General features: G+C 45.4%; 1 protein-coding gene across 1 annotated transcript; it reads left to right on the top strand.

The window, feature by feature from the left end:
* Positions 1 to 10555: 10555 nt before the first annotated feature.
* On the top strand, positions 10556 to 12967 carry LOC103637029 (S-type anion channel SLAH2). The gene is made up of 2 exons (XM_020542562.2): positions 10556 to 12082; positions 12177 to 12967. Exons 1-2 carry the CDS (start codon positions 10796 to 10798, stop codon positions 12603 to 12605), a joined length of 1716 nt encoding a protein of 571 aa, XP_020398151.1. The 5' UTR covers positions 10556 to 10795; the 3' UTR covers positions 12606 to 12967.
* The last annotated feature ends 2604 nt before the right edge of the window (positions 12968 to 15571 follow it).

Raw genomic sequence — 15571 nt, forward strand, 5'->3', positions numbered from 1 at the left:
AAAGTCACGGGCCAGGTGCTATGTACACTTCTTTTTTCACCAAATGGATTCATTCCGTCTGTACCCAAAGCAAATCTTACATTTCTGGTTTCTTTGGCAAACTCAGGATACATAAGATCGAAATTTTTCCATTGTGATGCATCAGCAGGGTGTCGAATCTGTTTGTTATTCTGCTTGCGATTTTCAGCATGCCAACACATAAGCTCAGCCTCCCTAGGATTTGAGAACAAACGTTTTAAGCGATCAATTACTGGAAGATACCACATCACCAAAGCTGGGATCTTTGACTTCTTTTTCCCATCCATGTCATAAAAAGTGTCATCGTCACTTTCAGGTCCAATAGTGGATTTCTTGTTTTTATTTTTCTTCGGGAATTTTTTTACACAGTCTTGATTGTAGCTCTTCTTGTATCGACTGACATTGCAAACTGGGCATCTTGATGCGTTTTCAAAATCGCCACGATATAGAATACAATGGTTCGGACATGCATGAATTTTTTGCACACCCAGAGCTATGGGAGATATAAGCTTCTTCGCTTTATAAGTGCTTGTTGGTAGTTTGTTGGGTTTTGGTAGTAATTGGGATAGAAAATTCAAAAGATCTGTGAAGCTAGTATCAGACTATCCGGCGCTAGCCTTCAACTTCAGAAGTTCTAGAACTGTACGCAGTGTAGTAAACTCTTTGTCACAACCCTTTGATTCATCATATAAAGGTTCTTTTGAGGCACTTTCCAGTCCCTCCATTTTAGATAGCCCTTTCTGCGATCCCACAGAACTCAACATTTCTGGTTCCATATGGCGCAACATCTCTTCGCAATCAAATTCTTCATCAAAATCTTGATTAGCATCCACATTATCCACTTTACCATCAACTTTAAGTTCTAAAATTCCGACAACTCTCTCGTCATTACCAGGCACTTCACACGGATCCAACTCACCATGTTCTGACCATATCGTGTAATTGTTTTTAAACCCTCTTTTTAGCAGATGTGATTGGATTACTCTTGTATCTCTCCAAGCTATCTTATTATCACAATCGATGCACGGACATAATATCTCCTTGCTCTTTCGCAAATTCGCGTGCTTGTTGGCCGCTTCAATAAAGCTTCTCAAATTTCGAATATACGACGGATTTGGTCTTGGCACATTATACATCCAACCTCGGTCCATTACCTATCCCTATATTGATTAACATCAATAAAATCATTAATTAATTGAATTCATCCATAAAACATGAAACGAATTGATGTGCATGAAAATGAAACAAACATTGCAGCAATAGGTACCTTGAGGTAAGACAACTGTGTTTCTAAAGAATCTTTAAACTAGATCAACTATTATAAGTCGAAATCTTGAATTCCTAAGCTTTTCTTCAAATCCGGTCTATATTACAAAATTGAGGCAAAAAATCGCATCAAAATGAGAAAGAAAACAAATGGAGATCATATATATGCATAAACTATTGAAATCAATCAATAAACTCAAAAACAAAACCTTCTCCCTGTAGATCTCAAAAAAACCCGTCGCCGCTACAGTGCTGTGAATGTTCTGGGAGTTAGGGTTCTGGAACCCGTGGGGGGCTAGTCCTTTTATAGTGTACACACATCACAGGTGGATATTTAGAAAAACCGCCTGTGATAGATAACATCATAGGCGGTTTTTTACTCCGACCACCTGTGAAGTTAATCTATCACAGGCGGTCGAAATAAACAACCGCCTGTGATGTTATCTATCACAGGCGGTTTTTCTAAATAACCGCCTATGATTGTTTACAATATAAAAGGGTTGTTGGTCGGCAGGAACCCTAACTCTTCCCGCCTGAGCTGACACAGTTGCGCCGCCAGGCTGCCACCGTGTCGCCGTCCCCGAGCACGAGCCCGAGCGCCGCTGTCCCCGTCCCCGAGCCCGAGCGCCGCCGTCCCCGTCCCCGAGCCCGAGCGCCGAGTGTGCCGCTGTCCCTGAGCCCAAGCGCCACTGTCCCCTTCCCCGAGCCTGAGCGCCGCCGTCTCCGAGCCCGAGCGCCGAGTCCCCGAGCCCAAGCGCCGCCGTCACGGTCCCCGAGCCCGAAGCGCCGCCGTCCCCGAGCTCTTTCTTCTTCCTCTCGTAGTAAGGTCAAAGTTCAGGTTCCATTTCTTCTAAGTTCATGGCTCGAATTTCCTATATGTGTTTGAATCATATATGTTAATTGATGGCAGATTACTTGTGTTTGAATCATATATGTGTTTGAATACACAGCTGGATATATATGTGTTTGAATCATAGCTTAGGTTAACCAAATGTTAGGTTAATCAAATGCTTAGATTATTAGTGCTTAGATTAATTATTGTTGGTGTTTTCACTTACATATTTTGTTTGGTTGTCAATATGCTTATTGCTTATTGCTTGGTTGTCAATTACTTGCTTAGATTAATTACTGTTGGTGTTTTCACTTACATATTTTGCTTGGTTGTCAATATGCTTATTGCTTATTGTTTGGTTGTCAATTACTTCTCATGTATCAGTTTTTTTTATTTCTTTTATTACTGTTGATTAAATGTTTGTATACCATTAAGGTGTTAGTATCCTTCGAATGAAGTCTATTTTTAGTGTTTTTTGACTACCTATCTTTGTTTGATAATCATTAGGCCAAATGTGCTTATGGCCACATACATCATGGAAGTACATAGCCATGACAATGTTATTATCTCCCTATGTTATAAGACTTGTTCTTATCTCCCTTCTAAGTTTTTTGAATACCTATCTTTGCTTCCCAACCCTATGTTATAAGACTTGTTCTTATCTACCATCTTTGACTTGTTCATAGCCATGACGATGTTATTTGGACCCCTCTTTTTGCCCTATAAGCCACATCCTTGTTTTCCCTCTGATCCCTGCCTTTGTTGCGATCTCAATTTTGATTGTGAGACTTGGTCATTTTCAGTTTCAGAGATGGAAAAAGAGCCACTTGACATGGTTGAGAGCTCAGTTCGAGTCATCGAGACACATGTTGACATCATTCGCAGTCTAGTGACTGATGGGGTTGTGGATACTAGTGAACCGGAATCAGTGTACACACTTAAGACCACTTTGTTTCAAATTGAAGATGTATGCGACATGCTTGAGAAGTTTGCTCTGTCCATCAAAAAGTATGCTGACTCCAAGAGGGATAAAATTATTCAAGATGAAGCCCTGCAATATGCTGAGGATGATGAAGCTGCAGATGATTTGGAGGAACTCCCAAGCCCAGATCTCCTTACTCAAGCCGACATATTGGAAAAATATTTTGGAATTGAGTATGATAGCGACCAGTCAAGGGGTTGTTGATGTTTAGTCCTAAACAACACGATATGAGTATCGTAGGTTTCACTCTTAGAGATAATGTATTTTGTATGAACCTCTTAGAGAGTGTCAAGTCAATGAACTATCTTTGAGTACTATTGGGAAGTGGATCTCTTTGATGTATTTTTTCCCTAGTGATATCGATGGTGCCGAGTAGCACCAAATTTGGACTTGTGTCCATATCTATAGATGCTAGTAGTTGAGCACTAGCGCCTACAATCTTGACTATCATCCCTATTCTCTGTTTGGGACTTATATGGAGAATGGCATCGGCTGAATGCCTGAATCGGGTCGGGAAGCATGGAGCAGATAGAAGTGCACTTTCCAATGCAATTAGACAGAGAAGGCATGGCTGTGATGTTATAATGCTGAAGGACACCAAGAAGAGATTATTGCCTGTCATCCACCACTGCCCGTTATTTGTGGGCTTCACCGAGGGCTGGAAACATTTGGTGACAGCAAACGACCTTTGGGCTGGGGACGTCTGCGAGCTTGTTAAGGGGCCAGACGATGGTGAGCCGGTGTACTATGTCCGGATGTGTGGTCACAAAATTTAAAGCCGCCTCGGCTTCATGTGTGCGCTTCTCTTCTCTTAGGTGGGGTGCTAAGTGATCTTAGTAGCCGACATAAGAGAAGAGAAGCGCACAGATGAAGCCAGGGCGGCTTTAAATTTTGTGACCACACATCCGGACAGAGTACACCGGCTCACCATCGTCTGGCCCCTTAACAATCTCGCAGACGTCCCCAGTCTAAAGGTCGTTTGCTGTCACCAAATGTTTCCAGCCCTCGGTGAAGCCCACAAATAACGGGCAGTGGTGGACGACATGCCATAATCTCTTCTTGGGGTCCTTCAGCATTATAACATCATAGCCATGCCTTCTCTGTCTAATTGCATTGGAAAGTGCACTTCTATCTGCTCCGTGCTTCCCGGTCCGATCCTGCCCCGGAGGCGGGTTTAGGCTTTCTGTTTGGGGAGTAAAGGAGGGACACGAAGGCGGGTTTGGGCTCGATTTCTTTTGAATCACCTTTTCTCCAAGTTCCCTTATTGATGGAACCAGTATATCAGACTAACAGTATATCCCTTTATCGATGGAACCAGCTGTGCACTAGGTACCTACTAGGATGGATGTGGTCTGCACCGGTGCGTCTAACAAAGTTGATGAAGACGCGACCAAACTTGAATGGCAGACAACGAGCAGCTCCGGTGAAGGGAGCGGGGAGGATAGTTCTAGTGACGACAATCCTTGTACTCCTATACCTCCAAGGAAGAAAAAACATCAGATGAGCTTGATGCCGACTATATTCCCAACGATGAAGAGGTAAATAGAAATATGCCGACTATATTCTAAAATAATGTTCATATATGAAAGGCCATTAATTGTTTCAATATATAGATTTCAAATGAAGAGAAGAAAGAGGATGCATGTTCTACATGAAACACGGAGGATGCTCCGATGCCTGAATCATCCGTTTCACATAAGCGGAAACGAGGGCGACGAGGTCCCAATCAGATGAAAGAAGGTGCAGTTATGTACGTAACAAAACTAAATACAGAGGGGTTTCCTGAAGAACCACTTGACGTGGTTACAAAGTTTCGAAATTCCTGCGGGTCTACTGTTAGAGATATAGTGCCAATCACACTTCAAAAATGGAAGGATTTAGATGAAGACACCCGCAATAAGCTATGGGCTAAGTTGTCTGAGTCATTCAAGTTCCCAAAAGGCATAGAGGATGCAGTAAGGAAGTCGATGCTCTCTACTATGGCCAAGATGTTTCGTGGGTGGAAGGCCGAGATGAATAGGGAATTTGTTAAGAAGAATAAGGTTCCTCCGCCCAAGAAAATGGGGAAAATCACTCAAGCTCAGTGGGAGGAATTTGTTCGTCAGAAGACCGAACTGAAGGCCAAAGAACTGGGCGAAACTAATTCTCAGAGAGCGAAGATGAACAAACACTCCCATCGCCTGGGGTCAACCGGATATCACCATAAAGTTGTGCAGTGAAACAGGATAATCGAGGAAGCTATAGCTAACGGCACTTTGGACCCAATATTAAAAGATATCGATGAGCGAGCTATTCGTTGGATCTTAGGTCGGGCAGGTTTGAGTGAGGACGGCAAACTTTTGCATCCAGAATAGGTAGGCGAAGTTTCGACAAAAATTCAAGAATATGCAGATAAGAGAAAGAAGGGCGAATTTAAGCCTTGAAGGGAGAATGACATACTAACTGCAGCACTAGGCAATCCTGAACACAATGGACGGGCTCGGGGAATCTCTTCTAAGATTTCCTGGAGAGAGGCGTTTCCAGAGTATGCGTCGTCATATAGGAAACACGAGAAGTCAAAAAGGACCCTTGAAGAGACTATTGATGAAAGGGTACAAAAGGCTATTAATGACGTGATGAACAAAATGAAGAAAACAGAATGCATATCATTTGAACTCAAGCCAGGCCACATGAGTCCATCTATAGTCCCTAGCTGCGTAGGATCTGTGCAAGACTTCACCAAGTACCCTGTAGACGATATTGTTGAGGACAAGCCTTGCTTTCTTCATATTCCAATCAATCGATCTGGGACAAAAACAAAACAAGCTGCTACTGGTTTGGTAAAACCAGGACTTGTTAACTACAAGGATAATCCTATCTCGTCACACTATGCTGTGGTCCAAGTTCTAGAAATCACAGACAGTGGTTGTCAAGATTGGGAGATAGACTTTCCAGTTGAGGGGATCATAACTTTGCAGGAGGCAATGAACGAGTTGGTCCTTTGGCATCGACGCGACATCAAGTTGGGTGATGAGCCGATCTTAAGCCAATCAACACCAATGCAACAGAAAGATAGTTCGATCATTCCATACCCCATGGTGCAGGAAAATATGACACCGACCTCCACAAAAATCGTTGAAACTTTCATATCACCTCTTGCGAAGGAACTCGACGAGGGGGACGTGGACAAAATTGTTCCTCAGAATGTCGACGCAAACATCAAAAAGGAAGGAAAGGTTGACACCAATGTTGAAGGGCCAACTATTTCAAAGAAAATTCATCAGCGAATCGCCACTGGCGATGTCAAGAAACCGTCAGAATCAGTGGCACGCTACCTGCATAAATTGCGGAGAGTTATGACAAATCAATCAAAAGCGGAATCAGCATCTCATGGAGTACGCACACGGTCCCAAATAGACAATTTCGAAGTATGGGAAGAAGATGGAATGATTTATACTCGAGAATCATTACGTCTTAAAACCAATATCTCGATATACAAGAAGGAGGATGTTCCTCCTAAATTTGTGAATGGGAGGCCGTTCTTGACGACGGTGCAACTTTCTAAGTTGTCGACTCCGAAGATTAGAATGCATGAGTGGTACATGGTGGCTAGCAACAAATACAAACTCGAGGACTTCACATTTGTTGTGCCAGAAGATGCATTTTGGAGCAATGATAATATAGATCCTGTGCGGCATTTATTCTTTGACGATCTCTGGTCGTTGTACCACCGACAAAGGATGGAAACCAACTACTTAACCCTCTTTGCTTGTAAGTACCTCTAAACTTTCATATTTGTTAGTTTTGTACACGCACACATAAATGAGAGTCTAACGATTAACACTTTTACACGTAGGATGCAATACATGGATGATAAGAAGAAACAACTTAAGACAGGGTTTCTTGACCCGTTGATGATATCCCAAGCTCGCTACAAAGAAGTTGCTTGGAGACATGGAGAAGAATACAAAGACTTGGATGATGCTGAATTTGAGAAAGCCGTCAAACAGAATCAGAGAAAGAAAATGAAGGTAATGGCGGCATACATTGGACGAGCCATGTATAATCATGTACAACATGGCAAGGACTTAATAATAGCTCCGCACCACTTTAAGTAAGTTCTCGACATGGTTTTGAACTATAAATTATGGCAATCGTGATCTTAACATGTGTTTTCGTCTATGTCTATATAGTGACCACTACATTTGTATCATGATCTTTCCAAAGCACGGTAAAGTCGTGGTCTTCGACTCACTGAGAATGGAAAAGGCTACGTATAATGACTTCTTGAAGATTTTAGATAAGTATGATTATTATTGCACACTTGTACTTATTACAACTTAACAAATGTATTCTTAATCTCACAATGCTATTCTTATATGCAGTGCATACCGTTTTTATTAGAAAGGTCTTGGCGGCGAACATCCAGAGGACAAGCCTAATTTGTCAATATCATTATTTCCATATGGTGATAAACAACCTCCAGGTACTGTCTTGTGCGATTATTATGTATGCGAATGGTGTCGTGTCACCTTTCATTACATGGTCAATCGTGAGGATGTAAGTTCGCTATCATTGTCTATGTTGCAATTTTTATGTTATATTGTTGCTCATCACATTACTCTTAGTACTGCTTGCTTTTTGCTTTCATTGCAGGTTCCTAAATCCAAGATCAATGATGAATGGTTAGAAAGAGATATGGTTTCCGTCGGCGTGGCTAAGGTTGTAAAAGACCTGCTTTACTTTATGCGCCGTGAAGTTCTTCATCAATAAGGGCTATTCTACAATACAAATGGAAATTTGCAACAATTCCCAGAACTAAGTTTGTACACGATATCACACAGTGTTTAAATTTTTAGTTAGGAACTTTAGATGTTTAGTTGTTTATGGAACTTTGAGATGTTGAGTTGTTATGCAACTTGATATATGTATAAATCTGTGTATGATGGAACTTGATATGTGGATGAATATGTGTATGGAACCTGTTATGGAACTTATTAGGTATAAATATGTGTATGATGAATCTGTGTATGGAATATGTGTTTGAATCTGTGTGTTGAATCTGTTATTAATTCTGTATATGAATCTGGAATCGAAATATGAATCTGGAATCTGTATATTGAAATACAGTCAGACTTATATTTAAAACCGTCTGTGATGTGTGTCTATCACAGGCGGTTCTTTTAAACTGGACCGCCTGTGATGTGTTTCTATCACAGGCGGTTCTTTTAAGCCGGACCGCATGTGATGTGTTTCTATCATAGGCGGTTTTCGATTGACCGCCTGTGATGTTGTTTTACATCACAGTCGGTGCACCACAAGCGGTTCCTGGAACCGCCTGTGTAGAGGCTAACCGGACCGCCTGTACAGAGGTTTACTATAGTAGTGATTTTACTTAGTTCACGGAAGGAAGCTATAGATAGCGCGCACCGCGCAGTTTATGTATGTGCGTATATCTTAATTATATATGTTGGCCTTGCAGAAACACTAATTAGGTATATATAGAGATTCTCTCAGACAAGGATTCACATTTTCTTTCATACAATCTTTGAAGGGATACATATATGAACTTTAGACTAGCATGGGGTGTCCCCTCCCCTCATCACAAATAACACGTTTCACACTAATTGGTGGGCAGCCAGCCCTATTGTATATAAATATAGGTGTGCTAGAAAATACAGCTTTGCTCAAAATTAAGTGAAAGGCAACCTTCCGCAAATAGAAATTCTTTCACCCCACGGACAGAACGGCTAGCTACACATGGTCACATGCTACGTATACAGTGCATGTTCTGTTTTCTATCGTCGCCCTTTTTACAAAAAAGTTCTTATACTTCTTTCTAATTAATCTAACTTGCAATTCACCTTATCCCTCATCGAACCAAATATATGATATACGTATATCATCATGGTGCTAATGGCTCGACATAATTTGGCATATCAATCATAATTGGTATCATTCTTAGGGCAGCTAACTTTTGGCGAGATTGGTTTTGGTACAAATTAAATAGTTAATCTATAAGGTGGCTATCTACTCAATATTTCAGTCAAAAAAAGTATATATAATCTGTAGTGCTCACCGTGCAGAATAAATCAACAATAAGATGGTGTGTCGTCGCAACGCACGAGTATAAAGTGAGAGGAGAAAGGCATTAGGATATTTATTTAAGCCTAATGATATTTAAATATTTTTAAAGAGGCAAAATATGTTACGTTTAAGTAAATGTATATAATAAAATAATAATGTTAATATTAAATCAGTATCATTATATTTTTATAGCGCATAAATCTTTATGATTCTTTGTACACCCTTCGTCTCATAATATAATTCGTTTTACACTAATTATACATTCATTAAAAAACATATGAATGTAAATTTGCATATATGTCTATATTTATTACAATTTGAATGAACGTGGACAAAAAAAAGTGGACTAGAAAGAACTATATTTTAGGACGGTTGGATTATTTGTTTGCATAGTATTTATAGTACTGAAAATTATTGCAGTTTTTAATTTACTATATTTTCATAATACAGCTATTCGAAATATAGTTATCTATAATTTTCTGTCTTAGACAGTTTGCTTCAAAACAGTTAGGCTAGTTTGGAAACCACATTTTTCTAACGTGGCGTTTGGATCCCTTCATTTTAAAGGAATTGGAATTCACTCAATAAAGTAACTTATTTAGTTTGGAATTTGGCATTCCACCACTTTCCAAAGTTCAGATATAAGCTTATCTCAAATTCATAGGGTGGAAGATAGGAAATGATTTTATTCATGATTAGAATTTGTTTCTAATCTATAACTTATATGACACTCTTCGTTTTACTCCTCTATAGTAAAAATGTAGCACATAAATATGTAGGACATCTTGCTAATAATAGTATACAAATATATTTCATATAAAAGTGAATTAGCTTAATTGATATATATCTAAATTACTATTATTAGAATGGAATTCAATTCCAGTGATCCAAACGGGGCGTAAGAGATTTTCATTTTCTCAAGTAAAATTAGTACATTTTTTCTTGGAAAAATATAAATCGCTTTAGAAAATGGAGTTCCAAAGGTAGCCATTAGAATTGCTTCCCCCTCCCCCTAGTATGGCACAGTACTAGAAATGTGAAAGAAAAAGAAAAGGGGTCCGTGCGTGGTTTTGGTTTCTACACGAGGAGTCCGTGCCATGACCTCTTCGCCGTCGACGACAAAGGTCCAGATAAGACCGGCTGGGCTCCCTCTCCCCCGGCCGGGTTCGCCGTCGTCATCGGCGCCGGCAACCAACGCAGCCAGGTCAACGGGAGATGCGCAGGGGATTCGCATGAGAAAGGTTCTGATGATCCAATTCTCGCGTTGGTCAATGTTGTTCAGATTCGTCAGACCTGTAGAATACAGAGAGAAATCCGAGGTCTTTTTCTCTCTTAATAAATAAATGAATATACAGAGTACTGATAATACGTGCCGGAACGAACCTTCGTAATAGACGCAGACGCAGACCATCTTCCTCTCGATGCCGCCTCCTTTCTTACACCTGACGTCCTCCCTGACCTCTATATAGACGGGCGCCGAGCGCGAGCTCGGCGGCACATCACCCAGCCACTCCAGCGGTCCAGCCAGCCACAAGGCAGCTGCTTCATGTGCACCTACACTACCTAGTCGCAGTCGGCACCTCTTCCTCCTTCGGCGACGCGAGCTGAGCGGTCCTGACGAGCAAGGCGCCATGGCCATCCGCGAGAGCTCCCAGATGCCGGAACTGCTCCGGCTCCCTCTGCCGCCGCCGGCGACGACGGGGAGCCCGTACTCTGTGTGCTTGAGCGTGCCGGCGTCGCCGTCGGGGCTGCACCTCGGCGTGTGCGCGTCCGTCCGCAGCGTGGCGCCGGCTCCACAGCCACAGCCGGCAGAGGACCAGCAGCTGCTGCAGAACCAGGCGCGGTACCACTCGCAGCCGACGCTGACGATCCGGACCGAGGAGCCGCCGCCGCTGCAGCGGGTGCGCACCGTGTCGCGCAGCGACAGCGCGCGCGACCGCCGCTTCGACCACTTCAAGACCTTCTCCGGCCGCCTGGAGCGGCAGCTGTCCAACCTCCGCGGGGTGGTGCCCGTGGACATCGAGCCCGCCGGCGCCGACTCTACCTCGAACAAGATCATCTCCGAGGAGGAGACCGACGACGACGACGAGGTCCCCAGCGCGGACCGCTACTTCGCCGCCCTGGAGGGCCCCGAGCTGGAGACGCTGAGACCGACAGAGGTGTCGGCGCTGCCCGAGGACGAGACGTGGCCGTTCCTGCTGCGGTTCCCGATCAACGCGTTCGGGATGTGCCTGGGCGTGAGCAGCCAGGCCATGCTGTGGAAGACGCTGCAGTCGGAGCCGTCCACGGCGTTCCTCCACGTGAGCCCCGCCGTGAACCACGTGCTCTGGTGGGTCTCCGCCTCGCTTATGGCGCTCGTCTCCTTCATCTACCTCTTCAAGGTCGTGTTCTACTTCGAGGCGGTCCGGCGCGAGTTCCACCACCCGATCCGCGTCAACTTCTTCTTCGCGCCGTGGATCGCCTGCCTCTTCCTCGTCAAGGGCCTGCCGCACCCGGTGTGGACCATCCACCACGTGGTGTGGTACATCCTCATGGCGCCCATCTTCCTCCTCGACCTCAAGATCTACGGCCAGTGGATGTCCGGCGGCGCCCGGCGGCTGTCCAAGGTGGCCAACCCGACCAACCACCTCGCCGTCGTGGGCAACTTCGTGGGCGCGCTGCTGGGCGCCAAGATGGGGCTTCGCGAGGTGCCCATCTTCTTCTTCGCCGTCGGGGTGGTGCACTACCTGGTGCTGTTCGTGACTCTGTACCAGAGGCTCCCCAGCAACGCGCAGCTCCCCAGGGAGCTCCACCCGGTGTTCTTCCTCTTCATCGCCGCGCCCAGTGTCGCGTCCGTCGGCTGGGCAAGGCTGTGCGGCGACTTCAACTACGCCGCCAAGATCTTATACTTCACCTCCCTCTTCCTCTACATGTCACTGGTACGTACTACTTACATGTACCTCCCTCTTCCTCTGCATGCATATATAGTGAACATACATACTAAACGTGTGTTGTATATATACGCACGTACAGGTGGTGCGTCTCAACCTGTTCCGAGGCGTCCGTTTCTCGCTGGCATGGTGGGCGTACACGTTTCCGATGACGAGCGTGGCCATTGCGACGGCCGTGTACGCGTCGGCGGTGACCAACGTGATCACCCGGGCGCTGGCCGTGGGGCTGTCCGTTGTGGCGACAGTCACCGTCGCCGGCGTGCTGGTGACCACCATGTACCGCGCGTTCGTGTGCAAGGACCTGTTCCCCAACGACGTGTCCATCGCCGTCACGCAGCGGCCTAAGGCCAAGTTCGGCAAGATCCTCGCGCACATCCGCGCCTCCGGCGACGGCGTCAAGGACCTCGTCCTCGCCGTCTCCAGGCACGGTGGCTCCCCCGGATCAGACACCAACGGCACCAGCGATCCGTCGTCGCCCGTGGCGCATGGCCGCGGCGAAGCAGAGCCGTAGCTAGGGCACCACACCGGACACTGCACCTGGCGATCTCCAAAACAGTTGCTATCATATCTACTTGTATGCACAGACTTCGGCTAGATGAATAGTTTCTCTTAGATCTTGCTATTTTGCTTGGAACTTAACTTTTCATAACTTTCATAATTGGTTATATAGATCTCACACACAGTAGAGGATAATAACTTGTGAACCTTTATACGTCAATTAATCATGCATGATTGATTGAGCTCTTTGTAAATCTTTGGACACTGCACTGTTTGTCATTCTTGTCACAAACACTCCACATGTGTCTTGCCGATTGCATGCTTTGGGGTATCGCCATTTTGGCAACCACGCTAAACTTCAGATTTTGGTATGCATGATTCCTTCTACTAGCTACTGCCAGTGTAGCTCATTGTTGCCTTGCCAATGCCTGGGATAGACTAAAATGCCAAGATATCTCATGCCTTCGCATATGAAATCATATGAATTCTAATGCTTCTACAATATTTTTGTCCTATAAATTCAGTTGCAACAGTCCGCATTCTAAACAACTGAATTTAATCTGAAGCCAACAACCTATAGCCTTTGCAAAGGTATTCCACGCCTTGTTAGACCATTATTTAGCAGACCGTGCATATAACTGTGTAAAACACTGTTTTTGCACATATTGTAGAGTATATTTTTATAATAGAGTTTGAAATAGGAGACATGATATAAGGTGGTATAGAAAAGCTGCTGGAGACCGCTTATGGTTCCAAAGGCCTCTGACTTCTTGCTACAGTATCGATGAAGCTAAAAATAATAACTTTACTGATTATTGTTAACTCGTTTTAAGATAAGAGGGAAAAAACCAACTTGACAGTCTTGCTACTTTACGTAGAGGAACCAGAATCAGATTTCTCCAGAGTTCTAAGACCGATTCCAGCAGCTCCGATCCGCGTGCGGAAACAAGATTGTTTCCGCAGCGGGCCCCGCTACGCGACGCGGAGAGGCGAGGACGCGTTCCAGCGGCTCTCGTATTCGCCGACAGCGTGGACTCCGTTTACTCGTCGACCGTTGATTTCTGCTACGCCGGCGAAGCTTCCCCGACGAGCGTGTCCCAAGCAACGGCGCGACACGGCGGTGGCGTTGCCCACGGCTCGGCGTCGGTCCCTCTTCCCCTTCGACGGCACGGTGGCGGCGTTGCCCGAGCTCGATCGGTTTTCGGAGCGTGAACCACGCGCTCGTCACTCACCGTCGTCGCCCAATGCTTCTTCGACGTTGCCGGAATGGTGAGCCGGCTGCCAGCTCTTCTCGCAAGCGATCGTTGTGTTCGAGGGATGGGGAGGAGGAGCCCTGCTGTCCGCGCTATAAACCAAAGTCACCTCTTTATCTTTTACGTGATCTGCTGGACGCGGCTACATTGCCCTGGCGTCGCGAAAAACCTGCGTCCAAGACCTATTACATGAACTGTTGGTGTGGGCCTAATAAATGGAGCCAGTTTCCGGCCCATGGTATCATGTGAAGCTTCATTTTGTGCAAGAAACCTTTCCGGAGGAACGTACACCTTCCTTTTTCCTTTTCTTTTCAAAAATAGTTTAAACCTGTTGGGCACAAAATTAAGCCGACCGTCCGTTTAAACCTGTTGGGCACAAAATTGAGCCGACCGGATGGTCCGGCCCTGTGGCCGGACGGTCCGTGCGCGCGGAATAGATTAGGGTTCCGAGTTTTTTTTACTGTGTTTGTTGACGGAATTCACGGAATTAGTTCGGGGAGTTTGTTGGTAACGGGTCCAGCCCACTCCCCTATAAAAGCAGAGGCATACATTCGATTTCTAATCATCAATCGAATCAATAACACTTATATCTCGCATTTATTTCCTGTATAATTAGGAGTAGTTCTAATCTAGTTCTAGTTTAGCCTCTCAATCCCCAAATTCTCCGCTTCTCTTCGACTCTACGTCGATTAGAGGAGTCTAGGTCGATCTGTCCGAGCCTAGACATCACCTATGATCTCTCCTCCCCGACGGGGTCCCTCCCGAGAGCGAGATCCAGGCGCCGCCGGCGACCTTCGCCGCCCCCTGCGCACGCGCGGACCGTCCGGCCGTCAGGCAGGAAATCCTAGCCCTGCGCCAGGTCGCGGGCCGTCCGGCCTCTGGCCACGGACCATCTGCCCCTGTGCAGAGAGCACCGCCGCTGGTTCGTGTTGAGTAATTGGCGCCCTAAAAAGGTGTAAACATACTTTTGGCGACTCCGCTGGGGACCAACACATATAGACCTATCAAATCGGCCCTCAATGGCCGGTTCAAGGAATAGCTCTGACGTCTCTCCCAGCAACATTATAAAGCCGACTTGGGAAACCTTGCCGGCTGTCGAACAGCTCCAGTTCGAGGAGCACAAGGAGCAGCTGATTCAAGAGGCAAAGGCGAAGTTCCTGGCCAACTTCAAGGTGGACAGGAACAATAAAGTCGTTCGACAACGGGCGACGGATCCGGCTTCGCTTCGACCCACACCAGACATCCCCAATGTAAGTAACACAAACGAGCTATAATCTCTTAAGAATTAGGTAGATGAACAGCGAGAACAAATGCAAAATATCATAGGGATATGCAAAATGATTATAGGAGGCTAGTACGTGCATTTGATAAATCTACTGTCGCAAATTTCCCTTGACACGAGTTTGAATTGGGGGAAAACATGCGTAATTCATCGGCTACAAGTTGTCACGACCAATTAAAACCCCTTTATGGGATGCCGATAGATACATGGCCTGGGCAACCACAACCTCCTACGCACATCGGCAATAAATTAGCCGATCTGCACATGACCGGACCGTCCGCACTTGAGCGTGGACCGTCCGGGCCAACACCGACCGGACCTGTTTTTAATGAATTACCGAGACATGCGCCCGAGCCACAACGTACTACACAGAATCAAAATTACCCAGTCGGACCGTCCGCATACAGCAATGGACGGTCTGCATATAATCACGGCCGGTCCGGG

Source organism: Zea mays, chromosome 8, assembly GCF_902167145.1.
Source record: "Zea mays cultivar B73 chromosome 8, Zm-B73-REFERENCE-NAM-5.0, whole genome shotgun sequence".
In the NCBI taxonomy this organism is placed as follows: Eukaryota; Viridiplantae; Streptophyta; class Magnoliopsida; order Poales; family Poaceae; genus Zea; species Zea mays.